Genomic DNA, 17,728 nt, shown 5'->3' with positions numbered 1-17,728 from the left:
GTTACAGAAAATGGATGGAAACCTTTACATAGCTCAGATTGTGTTTGTTAATCCTGTTCTTTTTGTTTCTGTACTGCCGGGCTCATTTCCCTCCAGTGACCAAACAATTAAATACAGTTTTTCATCCTCGATTAACACATCCCTCACATCTCGCAGCACTTCTTGAAGGAATTTCTGGGTCTTTCTGCTTGCTTTCCTGCAGGTGGGGTTTAACAAAAGAATACCTTATGTTTCAAAAAGTTTTTGGTCTAAAATATCCACTCCACCAAGTTAGCTTTGCTTCCCCGTATGACTGTAGGGTACATAGCCACCCTTCCTCGCGTTGCACACTGTCTGCAGCAGCTCCCATTCATTAAAATGGCTTCTGTAAAGTACAGATAGAACCCAGTTCTACAGATGTCAACAATATTCCTGCCATGACACCGTGCACATGCAAGCAAGATCAGGCCTGAAATTTGGTGCATGATTCCAGCTAGATATTTTCTTTTTGTCTGCAACCTACTCTGGAAGAACACCATCAGACTAAGTTAGTTATTTTTAAAACAATTAAGATAAACTTGATCCAGCCTGCATGTGGCCCATGTTCGGAAAAAACTTTAGCGGCAGTTCAAGTGGATGGTTCTTTTGTGAAGTCTCATCATCATCAGTGATTATCATTATCATTCATTCCTCAATAGCGCTTAGGACAGTTCTGCTCTTACTCATTAATAAAACAGTGTGGGTATAGCGGCCATCCTATCCAACACTACGATTCAGATGCATGAAAGATTGATGGTAGCGCAATTTTTATATAACAGTATCTATGATCTTCATTCCATGTTAAATGTAAAGACGTCTCAGTGTACAGAGTCTGTGAAAACGTCTATCCTGGAGCCACCTTCCCCACACCGGACTACAGCCGGCGTCGACACCAGGTGTGATGTTCATCTTGTCCCTGAAAATTTTTTTTTATAATTTTTTCCAGATCAAAATATTTAGTTTTTTTGCTTGACAAGAAGACTTGACAAGAAGCAGAACTCCTCGCCTTATTTCACTATAATTTTTTTTTATTTAAGCGTCGCAGCATTACAACACGGATAATGGATAAATGTTCAGCATGCCCTTTGCTCTGGTTATTCTCGTTCCTGGCATTAAGAGGTAGGAATTTCTCCCACTTTTTTACTAACAGATTTACTTATGTTTCTCTAGTGTAAAATTATTTAACATATTTACTTGCATTGGCACCACAGAGAAACAGCAAATGAATTATAGAATTATTTAACAGACTGAGAAAACAACTATATTTCTGACCACAGACATCTAGTAAGCATCTAGTGTTGAATTGTTGGACTAATCTAACTGGATCCAAGATTGAAGAATTACTCTAGTGTTTTCAAAATAGTAACATGTATCTTAAATCCTGAAGATTTAAAATTCCTTCATATTGATTTAACATCATACGAAATTTTGTATATGCAGGTTTTCCTTCAAAATATAAAGAGAAAATTTTACAAGTACCTTTCAAACTGAAGAAAAATGGTAAAAAAATATTTAATTAATATTACCTGGGTGAATGTGAGTAATCATGACTGAAGCAGTATGATGTTGTAGGCAAATTATCTCCAGATTTCCAGAACGTCCTAGTAGTGGGTGTGTCTGAATGCCAAACACCGACAGAAAAGGGAGCAACATTAATGTTTCAGTAGCGGTGGAGGATTCTTAAAAGCAGAGCGATTAACTGAAGCCACTTGACACATGTCTGCGAGGCACACCCACCCAGGGCTGCGCAACATGGAAAACAAAATCATGTTGCAAAATTCCTTCCCCAGAAGAGATACCACTTGCGATATAAACAAACCTGTTGTTATGCACATACTGAAAAACGGATTGTTCCTGAATGTTTATACTTCAAAAACAGCCTGTCAGAAGGAAAAAACTGGTTTCACACTTGAGCAAAGATGGCGCAGTTTTTACATATGTGCTACAAAGTTATTGGTCCGGTTGGCAATAAAATAGTAGGCGCTCCCATAGTTCAACATATGCCTGTGGATCTCTAGGAGCTGGAAAATTAGGATGAGCACAAAGCCGACAGATTCAAGCATCTCTGCGTCTTCACTTATATACAAATACTACAATTAATTGTGACATCACAGAGCCATTTAAATCGCTCACCTTAAATTAATTCAGTCTGCTGGTAGGTGTGTTCAGATCTGTCCTCACGTCAAGAACATCTTCACTTATTGAAGCTTCCTGCCCCTGAATAGAGTACATTCCAAAAAGCATGACTTTTCTGTCAAAGTAAAAAACCATTAATAGAAATTTGATCTCAGTTAGTGCTGCATTAGCCAAGGAGCTGGAATTCATGAAGGGATAACCTGGTGCCAATTGTGAAGGACTTAACTTGAATAATTTCCAAATCACATATCCATGTATGCAACTTATGTGGTCAGGGCAAGGAGGAGGATCTGGACATGTGATGGACTAACCTAATGAACTGTCTTTTTCATTGCAGCTATACGTCAGGACCTGGACATGGCTGATGCAATTGAAGAGACCACGAAATCACGTAAGTCAGACATTGTCCATCACCATGAGACCTGACTGATGGAGTGAACTGGTGGAAAAGATGCAATACAAGGCTTTGCAATAAACAGACATACATACAACAGTCCTTCATCTGCATATTAATAACAGTATTTTAATTAAAAGAATCATAATTTTATTGTTATTGGGTATGTGGCTGCAAAATGTAGCAGCAGAGGAAGGAGAAAGTAAAGGACTGAATTTTAGTAAAATCTCTGTTTTCCTGCAGAGATGGATGTCTCCAGATTCTCCAGTCCAGATGAGAAGTTAATCAATAAGCTTCTATCACGGGTCACAATTACAACTACAGTACCAGGCAAACCAAGTACTAATCCAGGTAGGAAGAACAACCAAGGTCCACCAAGGTCTGTTTATAGAGAGCAAGCTAATCTGCTAATGTATCAGGCCTCCCTTGATGGAGGTCCGTTATCAATGCCTGTTCTGGGTCCGGATTCATTCACAGTGAATTGGAGCAACTTCCAAAATTCATCAAAGTTTTACGTTAAAACAGAAGCAATTCCGCAGCCACCAGGAACCATATTGATGCGAGGTGAGGTACGGAGTTCCAATGTTCATCATAATAGTAAAATTTTGTCTGGGATGATGGAAGACCCATCAAGCCAACGATAGTTGAGCTCAGTCTTAGCAGTAAGGAAGCTGTCCGACTGTGCCAGGGTGGTGACTCTCCCACCGGACAGGGAGTCTGTATATTAGGACATGACAAACGTACCGGCAGCTGACATGCCATCACGCTAGCAGAAAATCCTCTGCCCAGAACTCCGAGTTGCACTGTGATCCTTCTTTTTTTTACGTAGCATCCCTCCTGAGTTCTGTGACCTTTACAGCCATGCAGCACTGTAGGGATTGTGGCTATGCTACAAAATCAGTCAGACCCTCTCTCACAATAACCATTGCTAGCTGAATGATCTGTTCGCACTACAGCTCTTGCACAACAGCTCATCCAGCTACTTTTACAGGTGGCGAAATACCAGGTGGCCATCTTGGCGACAAATCTTCTGAAAACAGTATGTATGACCTGTGATTATTATTGTAATGCTTGGCTGAATTTCTTTTAAAATACCTGTACACAATCTGAACCAGTTCGGCAAGACACTGATTCTCTCTCCGTAGGAGGAAAAGAAATCGCACCAACAGGAGTCGACTACGGTAGGGTAGAGCAGAAGAAAAATGATTCAATATGTTGGTTGTAAGCCCTGGAAGGACAGATGTCCATATTTATGCCCTGTTGCTTTTGAACAATCATGCTTAGTATCATCCAGAAGTGGAGATTTCAGGTCCATTGATTACAAATCCAGACCAAGATTTTGTTTCAACCAACCAGTGTTTTTTTTCCTTTTTTTGAGTTGAAACAAAATCTTGGTCTAGATTTGTACTCTCTGGTATCGTCTTGTTATTGATATTCTATAAATTATTTAGTGTTTGAATGTTATTGTACTTGGATAATGGCATATCAGTTGCCGACATGTTGTTGATGCAGAATCGCAGTATGGTTAGAGTAACCCCATCCCCCCTTGCTCTCTCGGACAGCCAAATTGGAGATGAACGTCATTGGAGGCATCATCAGTGCAGTCGTCTTGTCGATGATTGCTGCCTGTTGCAAGGCTTTCGTAGATACGTACAAAATGACAGGTTTAGTTACTCAGATGTACATGTCCCTCAGACGAATGATAGAAAAGACGCAAGCAATTCAGCCTGCCACTACGGAGACACTAAGCAGCCAATCAACAGGCTCAGAATCACCCTCTTTAAATGTTTGATGTTCCCACTTTGATCTATAGTAAGATTGCATCTAGAGATGAGGTTTGAGAAGTTCAAAAAGGAACAGTTCAAAAAAAGTGCAGCAAATGTGTGAATTTTGGTTCCGGTATCTGTTACGGTGTATTATCTCTTTGTATCATATTTTTAATGTACAGTTCATTAATGTATAGTTTTATTTCAGTATTCCCAGCACACACTGCTGCTCCTGTACAGATAGGTGATTTTCTACATTTAGACGATGTTCGTATTTTTAGTAAATCAAATGAGTTATATAAGCTGGATGTTTTACTGGAGCACTTGATTGCTTTGATCAAAGCAGGGATATTCCAGAACTGTGTACGCCAGTGCTAACTACTGCCATCTATGGGTCACACTGCACACTGCAGCCTGAGAGCTGTTGCTGATTGGAGGAGCAGTGCCTGTAATGGCAAATGGTTAAATGACTCAGCTGTGAAATACTAGTTATGCCTATGAATAATGTATCTTAGTTTTTAACCATAACTATTTTTTTTCTTGGATTAGCACTTGTTTTGTTTTTGAATAAGACAGGGAATTAAATGTGAACTCCTGGATGAGATTAAGGGTTTCATTTGCAGCAGTATCCCAGATGTAGTGGTACAGTTCTTAGGTTCCTGATAACTTACCTAGAATGCTGGTGTTCTATATGGAAGGGGTGCCAAATTTTATTTTCAACTTCATATATTTCACCATCCTTTTTCATTCCAATCTGCAAATTCCACAGTATCTAGTTATTAATCATTCTATGACTGAGCCAAAGCTAAAATTCTTTGTTTTACATTTTCATTCACTAAATCAATGTTTTAACCAAGTAAGTAAGACTTTTTTTAGTAAAAAAAAAAGAACAAAAGTAAATTTCATTTTCACTTTTTCTATCCAAAAATATGTATGAACTTTGCTTGCATACTCAGAAAATCCAAACTAAAATAAATAACCATCTCAAATGAATAACACGGCAAAAAACATGAAGATCGCACACGCTTACCTTGGCACTGTAAACCTGCAAAATAATGGCATCCTTGATATGTCGTCACATTCTCCACACATAAAATGAAGATCACAGCAATCTGCATTGCGGTATTGGATTTTTTTTAAAAGTAAGGAAACAGGTTCTTAAGGGTTGATGGGCCACAGAATGAATAGAGCACTGAGAAACATTCTACTGCCGGGATCTCCTCAGCAACAACAGCATCGGCGTGAAGACCTTCAATGAATCAATCAAGACGCTGGCTAATCAGATTGAACTGTCAGAGTCGTGTACACAGGATACATCAAGGTTCCAAACCTCCATGTAATGTATTACAGAGTATACACCAAAAGATGTCCATGTAAACATTTGATTTCCGGATCCAGAACTGTGCACCTTTCCAGATTAGTGTGCTGATATTTCATAGATCTGGATTTTTAAGAACAATAGAGTAGACCCATATCTTCATGCTAAAAGCCTGAGATTATCATTTACAAGCCAACCAAATTTTATAGTATTTAAATTACTGCTTGCTTGAACATATACAGAGTAACACCTGGATTCAGTGGCATTTAGGAAAGCTAATATTTCCATTGCATAAATGCGTTACAATCAAACGTTTAATAAAATATGAAGAGACAGCAGTAAAGAGTAGTAAAAACACAAAGCTCATTGTAATTTTAAAGGACACCAATAATCACATTATTAATTATCATGAAAAAAGACTCATTACATATGGAATGTTTAAATTAATTTAATTAACATTAACAGACACTGTATAGCCACTAAAAAAATGCTCCCTAAAGTGTAAGGTTACAAAATAATTTCTGAAAAAGGAAAAAACATTTCCCTTTAAATCCATGGGATCTGAATTACTGTGCTTAAGCAAAGTAAAACTTACAATGTTCCCTGAACAGACTTTCCTTACACCAAAAATTAAATGCAAACCTCCCTATACTAAAACCTTACAAAGTGCCCGTAAACACCAAAAATATACAGATAAAAAGTAAGAAAAGCATACAAAACAGAAATGGCTACTCCAGTCCATTTGTACAAGGCATAAAAATTCATTAAAAAATTCTTTGTTAAAGAATGTACACTTTACAAACAAAACTTCCAATAGCAAAAATATGTTTTGAAGTAAAGATGTTACTTAACTATTTAAAATAAATGCATATTTTACACAAATAGCAATGAAAGCTTGTTCTTCTGTTCATGAGCCTTCTTCAAATGCAGAGAGTGCATTGTCATTACGGGGCTTCTGCATATCTGTAGGGGTACCTTCCTCTCACCCTGACGTCACCCAAATTCAGTCCTGAACATAGCTGATCAAGGTACTGGAACAGGCTTTGAGGCTGATACTACTTGCACAGCTGCGCACTCAAACCAGTTTTATAAGTGGCCTCATCTAAGACACATTAGGTACATACAACAAATAGGTAACTGTTCTGCCGAGGACAGGATATTCACCTGTGGAGCACCTTGGGCATTTAAGGCACTGAGGGAGAATTAATCATTTATCCTGGCCCTTCTTCCAGAAGCACAGTGACTGCAACTCAAGGCCTCAAGCAGCTCAGAAGCCTCCCCTAACTCTCACCAGACACCAAAACAACTCCACTCCTGACGAGCCATTCCCCCAGTCATTGCTAAGTAAAAGATGCATCTTGACATGTGTGTTTGATTGCACGCCCCTTCCACAGAGCTATGTAGACTCTGTGCCCAGGAAGTGCTTCTGGCAAGGGGAAGATAGCTGTCCTGTGAAGATAGGTGCAGGAAATGTAATAAGAGATTCCCTTTAGAGAGCTGTGGCACTGGATTAAAACAAGTATAAAAACAACTGTTATCAACAAGAGACAGTTGGCATAGACCAGTGCAACCTATTTCTACACTGTGGCTGGTACCGGCCCTGGTTCTTCAGTGATTGCTCCAGTTACAGTAACTTGATTAAAATGAATACACTGCTTTAAGGCTACACATGGGCTTCAGGCCAAAATGCCCTGAATTTAACCTGTGGATTAGCTAGCTTTCCTGATGGCCGGTCGCACAGCATGTTCTAGACCAAGGAGTGCAAGGATGAGAAGAGGCTTTCTGAAAAGCGAAGCTTGAGTACCACGATAAAATAAAGATGGTTTATTATTTTCCCCTACAAGCTTATGCATTTAGAAAAACACATTGCCAAGCTTCTTTATGGTAGCCAAATCATTGCAAAATTGAGCACTGCTACATACTAGACTTTCCTCAACTATTCCGCACTGATCATGGTAATAACGTAGTTAATTACTATAGTTATTGCTATGTACAAATCTCTAGCTGATGAACGACATGAAATCACATTGAAGTGCTCAAGCGTGTAACCAGCTGCGTGGGCGAGGCAGAGCTATTGGCCAGGTGTGTGGGCGGGGCAGAGCTGTTGGAAAGGAGAACAGCAGTGTCAGCCAGTTGCAGCTCCTCCAGCTTTTTCAGATACTGGGCCTTGAGTGCCAGCAGCTCAATGTAGCGCTGCTCCATTGGATTTGGATGCTGCCACCAGGGGGAGACAGAGACATGCAAATGAGAATACATCAAAAAGGTTTGATCAATTCAGATCTTACAGGAATTTCCATAAAGGTTAGCCTTATATTTCATCAGTACAGTTATATGCAATCAGATAGGGACTGGACCAGCAGAGACTATATCAGTTACTATATGTCCAGGTATCCAATAGGGTGACCACCTAATCCATTTCAGAGGGGACAGTATAAGCTATGACAGGGTTTGTAAACTACCACTCCAATTAAAAAGGCCTGGATTTCACTTTAGCACCGAGTTCCGTCTGTGCTCATTGGTCTCCTATAATCATGCATGTGTCATTAATGCAAATGCGAAACAGAGGGTTGGGTCTTTTAACCAAGGAAACAACCCGGTTAAAAGCACAAGAAAAACTGAAGTAATTAGCCGAGCACAGGAACCTTTCAGTTTTAAAGTAGTTAGTAAAACCTGAAATAGCTCATAGTGCCCCCCCCCCGACATGGATTAGGTGGACACCCTAATCTCCAATGTTTTACCTGATGCCGGACCCTGGGGTTCCACCGAATATAGTAAGTCACCCAAAGCTCTAGATGGCGCATACTAGCCACAGGGTACAGGACACGGCCATTCTCTATAGCATAGAAGGGGTTGATGTAGGAGGCCTGTTCACTGTTGATGAGGGACCACAGGGACACAGTCTTGGTTTTCACCTCCTGGGGGCCAGAGATCCAGAACTTCAATTAAATGAGGAGGCACTTCGTACACATGAGGAGGTTAACATGCACACGCACATGCTAATAACCCAGCAGTGGCGGAGGATTTTTCTACAATATTTCATAAACCAGATATGTGTCGGACATCTGTAGGAGGAGAAATGTCTCACATGGGCATTGCGGGCGCTGTCACAGTTGAAGAGAAAGGTGCCAAAGCGACAGCTATAGAGATGATCCAGAATAACCACTAGGAGGCGCTCATTGAACTCAAAGGCTGTGGGGAACTGCAGAAATATGGACGGGGAAGGAAAAACAATAGAGTGGATCACAGCACAATCGGTACTAGTTGTCACAGAGCAGGTATGACAGAGCTACTCAGACAGCACAGCACAATGCGCATCAGAGATCCAAAAACAGTAGAAAACCCAGATCATATGGACCAATCAAACGCTGCGATCCCCTGTAGAGAGCCCAGGTCTGAGCTGCACCTACCTGCTTGGTCATCTGCCAGACACAATCAATAAACTGCACAAAGATGGGGGAACGATCAGCATCAGCATGGTTCTTGTCCCCATGGCCAATACGCTAAAAAAAAAAAGCAAGCAATCCCATGAGAAATGGTCCATGTCATATTTGGTAGTCCCATTTCTTAAAGTATGCAGCTTAGTGAAACAATGCTAGGAGAAGCTAGCTGCATATAGGGATGCGTGACAGGGGCCTGGGACGCACGGAGGCAAACTTATGGCCGAAGCTGAGCCACTCCTTCTCCACGAGGACCAGGAATCCCCTCAGCGTGCGGTAATACCCGTCCAACATCAGCATGGCCAGGGAGGTGAGCTGTGCAGTCCGGTCCCAGCCATCGCTGCAGTGCACCAGCACCGAGCTGCCCGACCACACCTTGTCTGCCACCTGGATAGCCCCTGCCAGCACCAGCTGTGGGGGGGGAGGAGATCGGTAGGAGAATATGGCGTGAGCTGCTCCGTCAGTGCTGGGCTATTGTCGCTAATATTGGCTTATCTTGCTTTCATGCCGAAGAAAATCGCAGTGTGTGAATGGTAGCTAGTTCGTACACTCTGCTATCGCTAGCATATAGAGTCATGCATCGCTTAACGACGTGAACACGTTCTGAAAAATGCATTGGTAGGCGATTGCACCATTGTGAGAACGTCGTAGAGTGCATTTACACTAACCTAGATCCAGTCTACTACACACCAAGCTACAGCATATAGCCTAAATAACAAAAAAGTATAGTAAGTACATAATGATATTAAACAACTATGTTACTAGTTTATCAAGTATTATGTACTGTACATAATTGTACTTTTATACAACTGGCAGTGCAGCGGGTTTGTTTACACCAGCATCACTGCAAACACGAGTAATACATTGCGCTATGACATCAGAAGCCGATTTTTTAGCTACGTTGTAATCTTAAGGGGCCACATTTGAACACGCAGTCCGTCTCTGAAGGAAATGTTGTTACGCGGTGCATGATTGTAAGCGCGGTCGTTCTCTCCCAGCATGCACCTTGATGTGCTCCAGCCAGTGCGTCGATTCCAGGCTGGAGAGCCAGTGGGACTCTTCCACATTGGGATAGACAATATCCTTCAGCTTCCTCAGGGACTCCCTCATCACGTGGATGTTGTGGATGTCGAGGAATACCAGATCAGCATTCTGGTAAGAGTCCTCACCTTCATACCCGCCACCTGTGGCCTGCAACCAACAAGATACGTCACACACACAGTGAAGCACCACAGGCACATGGTGACAGACACTTCCTGCTGTTAAAGCAAAGAGTTTTACTTCATTCCATCATATTTAAATGAAGCACAAATACAGTATAAAAAGCTAGTCGTCTTCATCCCATGCTGCCAAATTAGGTATCCAGTATCTATTCTCTGAGATTTACCTAGTCAGCTGTACCTTAGTTAATTCTCTTGAGAGCATTGGCTACTCTGCACCTTTGGCGTGGAATATGTTGCAGAAAGACTGGAAATTAACTGAGTTGATCTCATTGAGTGTGTTTAAATCCAAACAAGTTCAAGTCCAAGTTCTCGAGGCCCACTCCATTGCATGTATCCGTTTTTCATAATCTGTTTTTTAAATTTAATCCTTTTTATTTTGTCTTTTGCTTGTGTTGCAACTGTGTAATTTTGTAATCATGTTTTATATTTTACTGCTGCCTATACTGGCCACGTTTTTAAATCTCAATGGGATTTTCCTGGTTAAATAAAGGTTAATAAATAAATAAATAGACAGACAATAAATGGGTAATTAGTAAAATCTAGGGGCTCAAGAAATAGTTTTCGAGGAGGACAAAATACAACCTTACACGCTGTCTGACCTTACTGATCATACCTTATTGGCCACAGCATTGACGTTTGGCCTAGCATCGAAGATAGTCAGCCTGCTGGTACCGTTCGCCTCCCGGATGAGCTCCAGGTACCGCTCGTCATCCTTGCTCCGCTTCCCGCTCATGCCCACCAGAGGCTGGCTGCAGCGCACAATCACTGCCTGGTTCTCCGGGTGGATCCATGACAGCACCTGCGATTGCAGAGACATACCAAGTGCCCATAGTTCATACTCACAGAATGTGGACACATGCACTACCAGTCAAATGCGTGGACACACCAAGTCGTCTACAAAGCAGTGTGATAGAATGTTGCATCACATGTCCTGGTCACCTGACCTAAACCCAGCAGAGATGATTTGGGAAGGGTTTGACCAGAGAGTGAAGGAAAAACTGCCATCGAGTGCTCGGAATATATGTGGGAACTCCTTCAGGGCAGCTGGAAATAATCCCAAGAGGCCACCTCATGAAACTGGCATGGAGGAGAAAGTAGGTTCAGCCAGTCCCTGGAGCAATTGGGGTTAAGGGCCTTGTTCAAAGACCCAATGGTGGGATCACTCTGCTAACCACAGGATTTGAACCAGCAACCATCTGTGTCCCAACCCACAGGGATGCCCCCACTCCCCCCACAAAATAATAATTATTTTTTTAATACTGTTTTAATCAGTGCATATGTTATTTTATGGTTTTGGTGTCTATGATTATTCTAAAACGCAGCAAACAGTACGAACACACCTTTCTATGGGTAGGTGTGTCCAAACTTTTGACTGGTACCATACATTAATACACCCAGAAACATAGAGGTGACTCACCGGGATTCGGCTGCGGGAGCGGAAAGCAGCCACCTTACGCAGGTCTTCGTCGGTGGCCTTGTAGGGAACTACCAGCTTAGAGGGGTACGTCTCGCACAGTTCGTTTGCGGTGATTCTCCATGTCTCATTGGGCAAGCCCTGGAGGAGGCACAATGGTTTACAAGTTACGGAAAGGGCAACCCCTTACTCAGGGTGCCCGGGGCCATTCCCAGGATTAACTCACCCGAAAGAAGCAGGTTAGTTACTTTATATAAATTTTTTTCTCCATGATGAGGAAATGGACAGTAAAATCCAAATAAGATGTTCAGATGGGCTATTTGTTGAAAATTTGCTTAAAATATGAAGTGGCTGTGATCTGTGCCAATCCCACACCTCGTATAAATGAGCTGGTCCCACAGGTTTCTAACACTGACTGTCGCACCATTTGTAACAGGGGTAATTTCATGGAGCTTATTATTAATGCAATTGTCCTATTCACTCTGCAAGCAGAAGGGATCACTCACCTGCCTGCTGAACTCCTGCACTGGGTCATAGATATCCCAGCCATTCTCTTCAAACTTTTCCCGGTTTAAGAATGCAAACAGACTCTGTGGAAAAAGTCACACAAGAGTCACATCATATAGGCTCCGGACCCCCCACAACCCAGTAGGATAAGCGGTTTGGAAAATGGATGGATGGATGGATGGATGGATATTCCATCATAGTTGAAGATTATAAACCTAATATAAATTCACCTGATGCAAAGAAGCTGAGCCGAGTCTGGTGTTAGCATAGGCTGTGATATGCTGGTGGCAGGATGAGAATGACCTTTTCAGGTCTTATGATCCACAGAGAGAGAGAGTCTCACCTGGTTAGATGACAGGGGAAATGCATGGCGGAACAGGATGTCAAACATATCTCTCCGGCTGTGACCTTCCTGCTTCAGAGCAAAGCGCAGGTTCCTCATGTCCTACAAAACACAAGGTGCAGACACAGCTAAGAGAGAAGCAGACAGCAGCATCAGTGGACTCTGCAACCTTGGAGCAAACATTACCTTGCAGGTGATGTCAAGCCCGTAGGAGTTCTCTCCGCGACTTGTAGCCCCACCCACCTTCTCTATTCTACTGATCACCCCCAGAGGTACATCAAGGATCGATTTGTTCTCCTGGGACAAAAGTCATGACATCACCAAACATATATTTCAATGGTACTTTTATTTATGCAGTGCTTTTTAGCTATATAGCATATAGAAGTAGTACCTAATAATGCACAAAAAAAAATGACACAACAAAGGCAAAAACACAGGAAGGAAAAGACTGATTTTGTTGAGAAAAATGCAATAAAAATACTCTAATTAAAAGGAAGATTAAACTGGTATTTTTTTTAGATGCTTCTAAATGCATTTATCTTTGCGGACTTGCAGAACTACAACTAAATATGCAAGACAAGTGAGTCCACAGAAAGGCCAAAGCAGAACATGAGGCATAAATTGAGACCACAACAATTTTAGAAACGGAACAGTCCAGTCATTATGACCTAATGCATCAAAACAGTCGGGTTCACATGGGCTTGCAAGCCAGTGTGTCAAAAATTTGAAAAATTGTTTCCTGGAAGTTGAACCTACTGGCAAACATGGGAAGTTGCTGTCGATTAATGCTGTCATCTTATGACCTATGACCTATGTTCCAGAGCTATGACATACATTCTAACACCTAAACCACACACAGGCTATGAAAAAGCCCCTTTAAATATTCTAGTGCCAGTAACCGTGAGGTTTGCCAGTGCGATTTCAGTTTAAAAAATGGCCTTCAGCTTACTGTTGTAGCTCCTCTCCCTCATACCAAGTGGTGCAACTGACACTTACCATGTCCGTGCTCTTAAAGAAGAGTCTGTAGTTGGTGATGAAGACTTTCCCCTTGAGGGCCCCGCTGAAGGGACACATGTAGATGATCTCTTTGTCTGTCAGGGGAGTGCATAATATATGAAGACGTGCCAATGATAAGACTCACTCAAATATAAAAAGAACTATAAATGTATTACAGCTTCATGAGTGCAAATACATTCTAAATGTAAACAAGCAGAATGAAATCAGCATGATGTTCTGAATAAAAAAGACAGTGTTACATGAAGCCCCCCCTCTTGTTGCTGAGGCTTTGTGGACACAAGGGCTCTAGTGAATTTTGTGAAAAAAAAAAAAATCACTTCCTCAAATGTCTTTTTTGAAAACCCACACTGCCGTGCGTATAGTCAAAATCCGCAGGACAATTAAAAATAATTTGTCGTTTATAAAATGCCTTGAAGACAAGTCACGAATGGCTTAAAAGATACATGATGTTCACACATATCTCTGGGTAGGGATGCTACATATTGCAGACATTTCTCATGCCCGTGGAGCCATTTCTGCCTACATTTTTTTAAGAGAATAAATAATAGACAGGCTGACAGAGACAGGGAAACAGTCTAAGAAAATGATGAGCCTAACGATGAAGGTGAAGACCCACCTATCACCCTCTCCTCCCCAGGCAAAAGGGGCATATCAGGCACTTGGTCCATTTTGAAAGACTCTCTTGACGGCTGCTTTCAGACAGAGAAGAAGAAAATGTTACTGACATGTGCTGATGCTCATGCAGAACTTGCACAATTCACGTGGGAAGCTTAATTGGGAATCGAAGCTAATGGTAGAAATCAGGTGTTGGTATAATGGCAAAATGCAGTGCAGCTTTATAAATTTGCACAAAGAGACAGGAAGGAGTGAAAGACAGCGGGAAAAAGAGAGCGAAAGAAAGTGATGGATGTCATTTTAGGGTTTCCAGCTGGTGGAGCAGCATGCAATCTGTTTTGCAGACAGCCTATCCCAGGAAAGATCCACCGCATGGTTAAAGGTCAGTGACCTGGAGTAAGACCTGTCGTGTAGAGGGGCCATAGGGCAGGAAGAGCAAGGGTTCGTGGGTGCAGCCTCAGCATGAAGGTGGGATCGCCGGTGGATTTCCACGGCGGAGTCCTTCCAACTGTGGCGGGCAGCAGAGAGAAGTCAAGAGAGCAAGAGGATGAGAGAAGACAGCAAAAAGGAGAAACACGATAGGCAAAGAGAGATACAGAGGGAGTGATGGCCCACAGCCCAATAGTGGGCCAATGGCTGATAGAGACTGGGTGGTACGCATGGTTACTCTACTTCCAGCACCCTAAACGTCATAGAGGGACTGCGACTGAAGGGAAATGCCTCAAAGGTGGGGCTCCTTCAGTGTTGGCAAAGGATCTATACCTGGGCTGTAAAGCCACAGAATGTAAACTTGGACACATCATCAGTGTTGTTCCTGGAGTCATTGGGCGTCTCATGCCTTACGACAGACACCCTCTTCCATAGAACCCCACAGAGGTTGATCAAGCCTCGGCCTGTGTCCAAGTCGCATTCTGCGGTCCCCAGATACAAAAGCATCATCAATATAAAATAGGAAACACCTACATGTATGGGAAATATGACCGACACGGCAGGTTCATCACATCAGCCATTAGCAGTAGGAGACCAAAGAAAGTGACTCACCATAAACGGCAGAGAACAACAAAGTTAATCAGAGATTTTTTAATTAGGACAAACTCCAGGCCAAGAAGTGAAAAGATGCTTGTGATTTCCCATTAGAGGCAAGGCAATAAGTTATAGTCATAGGCATTCGGAGAAGCGGGCACGCCTCCCCAATCAGAGAATTGATTAGCAATTCAACATACAGTGGAGAAATCAGGGAAAACCATTCCTCTGGAGCTATTGAGGTTAAGGGCTTTGCTCAGGGAGCGTCCGGCCCAGAGGCCTAACCCACAGAGCCAGACATCTCCCCACGACTCACACTGCTGGGGTTGACCTCCAGTCCAGAGCTGGACACTGATCTAGAAGCCATGGATCAGGGCGCACTTCCAGGGGCACTGGCAACACAGCCCAGAGGAGGAATCAATGAGAGCTCTGGGCACCAAACGATAAGGGAAAACAGGGGAAACGACAGTCACCCTGATTAGCGACCAGCAGCACCCCAGGCTAAAACCCATTTAATTTGCTCAGATTATGTTAAAGTTATGGATTAAAAGTTGCTTGAAGAGGAACAATAACAGTTTCACGATTAGGATTTGAAACCAGAAACTTCTGGTGAACAATTCCAGTCTCTTATGCACTATTCCTCCTACAACCTTTGCAGAGATGCCATCATCAGTAATCGGTATTTAGCTGTTTGAGCTAAACAGGATCCTGACTGGTCAGTGAAGGCTAACGCAAGATGTGGGTACAATACGACATCGGTAACTTGTGAGCTTGCATGCATTTTGCAGCCCACCACTCAAAACCACAGAGGGCAGATAAACGCGCACCATCTTGTCAGTGATCCTGGCTTTTGATCGCGCAGAAACAGCTGTTTGCACTGGTGCCGCGCTGCTAAATCTTGCACTTAACGCCTGGGTGAGCACTGGACAAAAAATATATACCACGGAGACTCGCCCAGAACCGCGGTTCCGCATGCGTCCACGTCGGGGACAATGCTAAGCTTATCCTTTGAGCTACAGCTGAGACGCATAACTCGGCTTGTGGTCTTTTAGATTAGTAAAGCTTTAAGTAAAGGCTACAATCATGCTTATTTTAATTCGACTCAGTTCAACAGCCTAAGAATCTTCGCCAACATATTGCCGAGATAGGAACGTACACTTAATTCCTTATAGTTTATGGGTTTGTATCTCGCTCTGTTATACGACAGGCATCTACCGATGCAATACAAAACATAGTTAGATATGTAACGAATCAGGCTTAGCTTATTAGATTCGATTAAGTTCTGATTGGATACGATTTAGATCAACTGAACATGTATTGAAGCGTCCAGCTTTGGAACAAAAATCTTAAAGTAATAAATGGATCATAAAACTGATTACAAGATCTCACCAACTGCAAAAACTACAGTAATATTGACGGGGCAGGTATATCAAATTTTGACGGCTTGATTTCTTTTCGTTCGATTTACTTCTAAATTTTGGCCGGACTGGGATTTTGAACCAATGACCTTAATAGACTTTATAGATTCCGCTCATTTATTCCCCATTATATATGGCTGCTAATTTATACATTTAACTTACTCGAACTTATCCAAGAATCTGTGAACGATGCACTAAATATTATTTATGTATTATTTAATTAACAATGACTAATGTAACTATTAATAACAACAATAGTGGCATTCATTAAACACACGACACTACTTGTAAGCCAGTTGACAAAAATAATACAGGCAAAACGAAGAAAATACGAACTAATAATAATCGATAAGGTAGCAGGAAAAGCAATGTACACAAATTTTGCATTCACAATATTTTATTAATAAACATACGACACAGCCCACAGGCTTTAACTTACTATTATTATCATTGTACAACAGGAAGCTGACAGCTAAAGTTAATGCATGCTAAAAACCACAGTTCAAAACAAATTACAGAATGAAGTTTAAACAACGAACGAGTTTCTAAGCTCCAAGGACCTACAAGCGATGAAACCATAGATTTACAGCTCGATTTATTCCATTTTAAGTCACTAAGAAGAAAGTGACGGAAGACGGATGCACTTGCAAGCAATACACCATACTGGAAACGCGTTGTTACAGCTATTGAACGAGAAGGAGCTTGTGTTTTTTATGAAGAAAAATATTAAATTACCTTGTGAACTACAGAGTTAAGTTTCAGAACCCAACAGTTAGATGTACACGTTCTGTAAAGTATCGAATGGGACGAGGAAACAGCACGGGCCCAGTGGTATGGTAGACAGCAGTCACTTTCCCATTGTAACTCGATAAAGTTTTTGCTAGTTGCATCTATAATTTTCAAAAATTATTCCCTCATATAGTTAGTCTACAAACGTTCATACTCACCCCAAAACCGTATGATACGCTGATGTTCCTAATCTTCTTCCAATGTTTTGCACCGCCGATGGAAGAGCTCGGTGGAAGTCATGTGACTTTTTAGATCGCACGGATTGGCTTATTGCTTGCGTGTTCTGGGATATGTATTTTTTTTGTTTCCG

At 41.9% G+C, this 17,728-nt stretch overlaps 1 protein-coding gene across 9 annotated transcripts; it reads right to left on the bottom strand.

Moving 5' to 3' along the window:
- Positions 1–6,062: 6,062 nt before the first annotated feature.
- Positions 6,063–17,722, bottom strand: LOC125750748 (myotubularin-like). Of its 9 annotated transcripts, none has more exons than XM_049028972.1 (15): positions 17,577–17,691; positions 15,528–15,640; positions 14,190–14,265; positions 13,553–13,647; positions 12,743–12,853; positions 12,557–12,658; positions 12,213–12,296; positions 11,710–11,847; positions 10,906–11,091; positions 10,075–10,260; positions 9,277–9,480; positions 9,040–9,132; positions 8,718–8,831; positions 8,371–8,547; positions 6,063–7,846 (listed from the first exon to the last, which is right to left on the bottom strand). In XM_049028972.1, exons 2-15 carry the CDS (start codon positions 15,576–15,578, stop codon positions 7,655–7,657), a joined length of 1,809 nt encoding a protein of 602 aa, XP_048884929.1. In that variant the 5' UTR covers positions 15,579–15,640; positions 17,577–17,691; the 3' UTR covers positions 6,063–7,654. The 9 variants fall into 9 exon arrangements, with proteins under 9 accessions (XP_048884929.1, XP_048884933.1, XP_048884931.1 ...); XM_049028976.1 differs by having other exon boundaries at positions 14,190–14,262; XM_049028974.1 differs by having other exon boundaries at positions 15,528–15,603; positions 17,577–17,684.
- Between the last annotated feature and the right edge of the window lie 6 nt (positions 17,723–17,728).

The sequence above is a fragment of the Brienomyrus brachyistius genome, chromosome 10 (genome assembly GCF_023856365.1).
Source record: "Brienomyrus brachyistius isolate T26 chromosome 10, BBRACH_0.4, whole genome shotgun sequence".
Lineage (NCBI taxonomy): Eukaryota > Metazoa > Chordata > Actinopteri > Osteoglossiformes > Mormyridae > Brienomyrus > Brienomyrus brachyistius.
Note: the sequence above shows the minus strand (reverse complement) of the source record. Positions and strands in the feature narration are given on the sequence as shown.

Coding starts and splice junctions, on each gene's coding strand:
- LOC125750748 (XM_049028972.1), bottom strand. CDS start 15,578: ATGGCTTCTAGATCAGTGTCCAGCTCTGGACTGGAGGTCAACCCCAGC. Junction 13,648..14,189: donor TGGGGAGGAGAGGGTGATAG/GTGGGTCTTCAC, acceptor CTCCCCTGACAG/ACAAAGAGATCATCTACATG. Junction 12,854..13,552: donor TCTTTAAGAGCACGGACATG/GTAAGTGTCAGT, acceptor CTTTTGTCCCAG/GAGAACAAATCGATCCTTGA.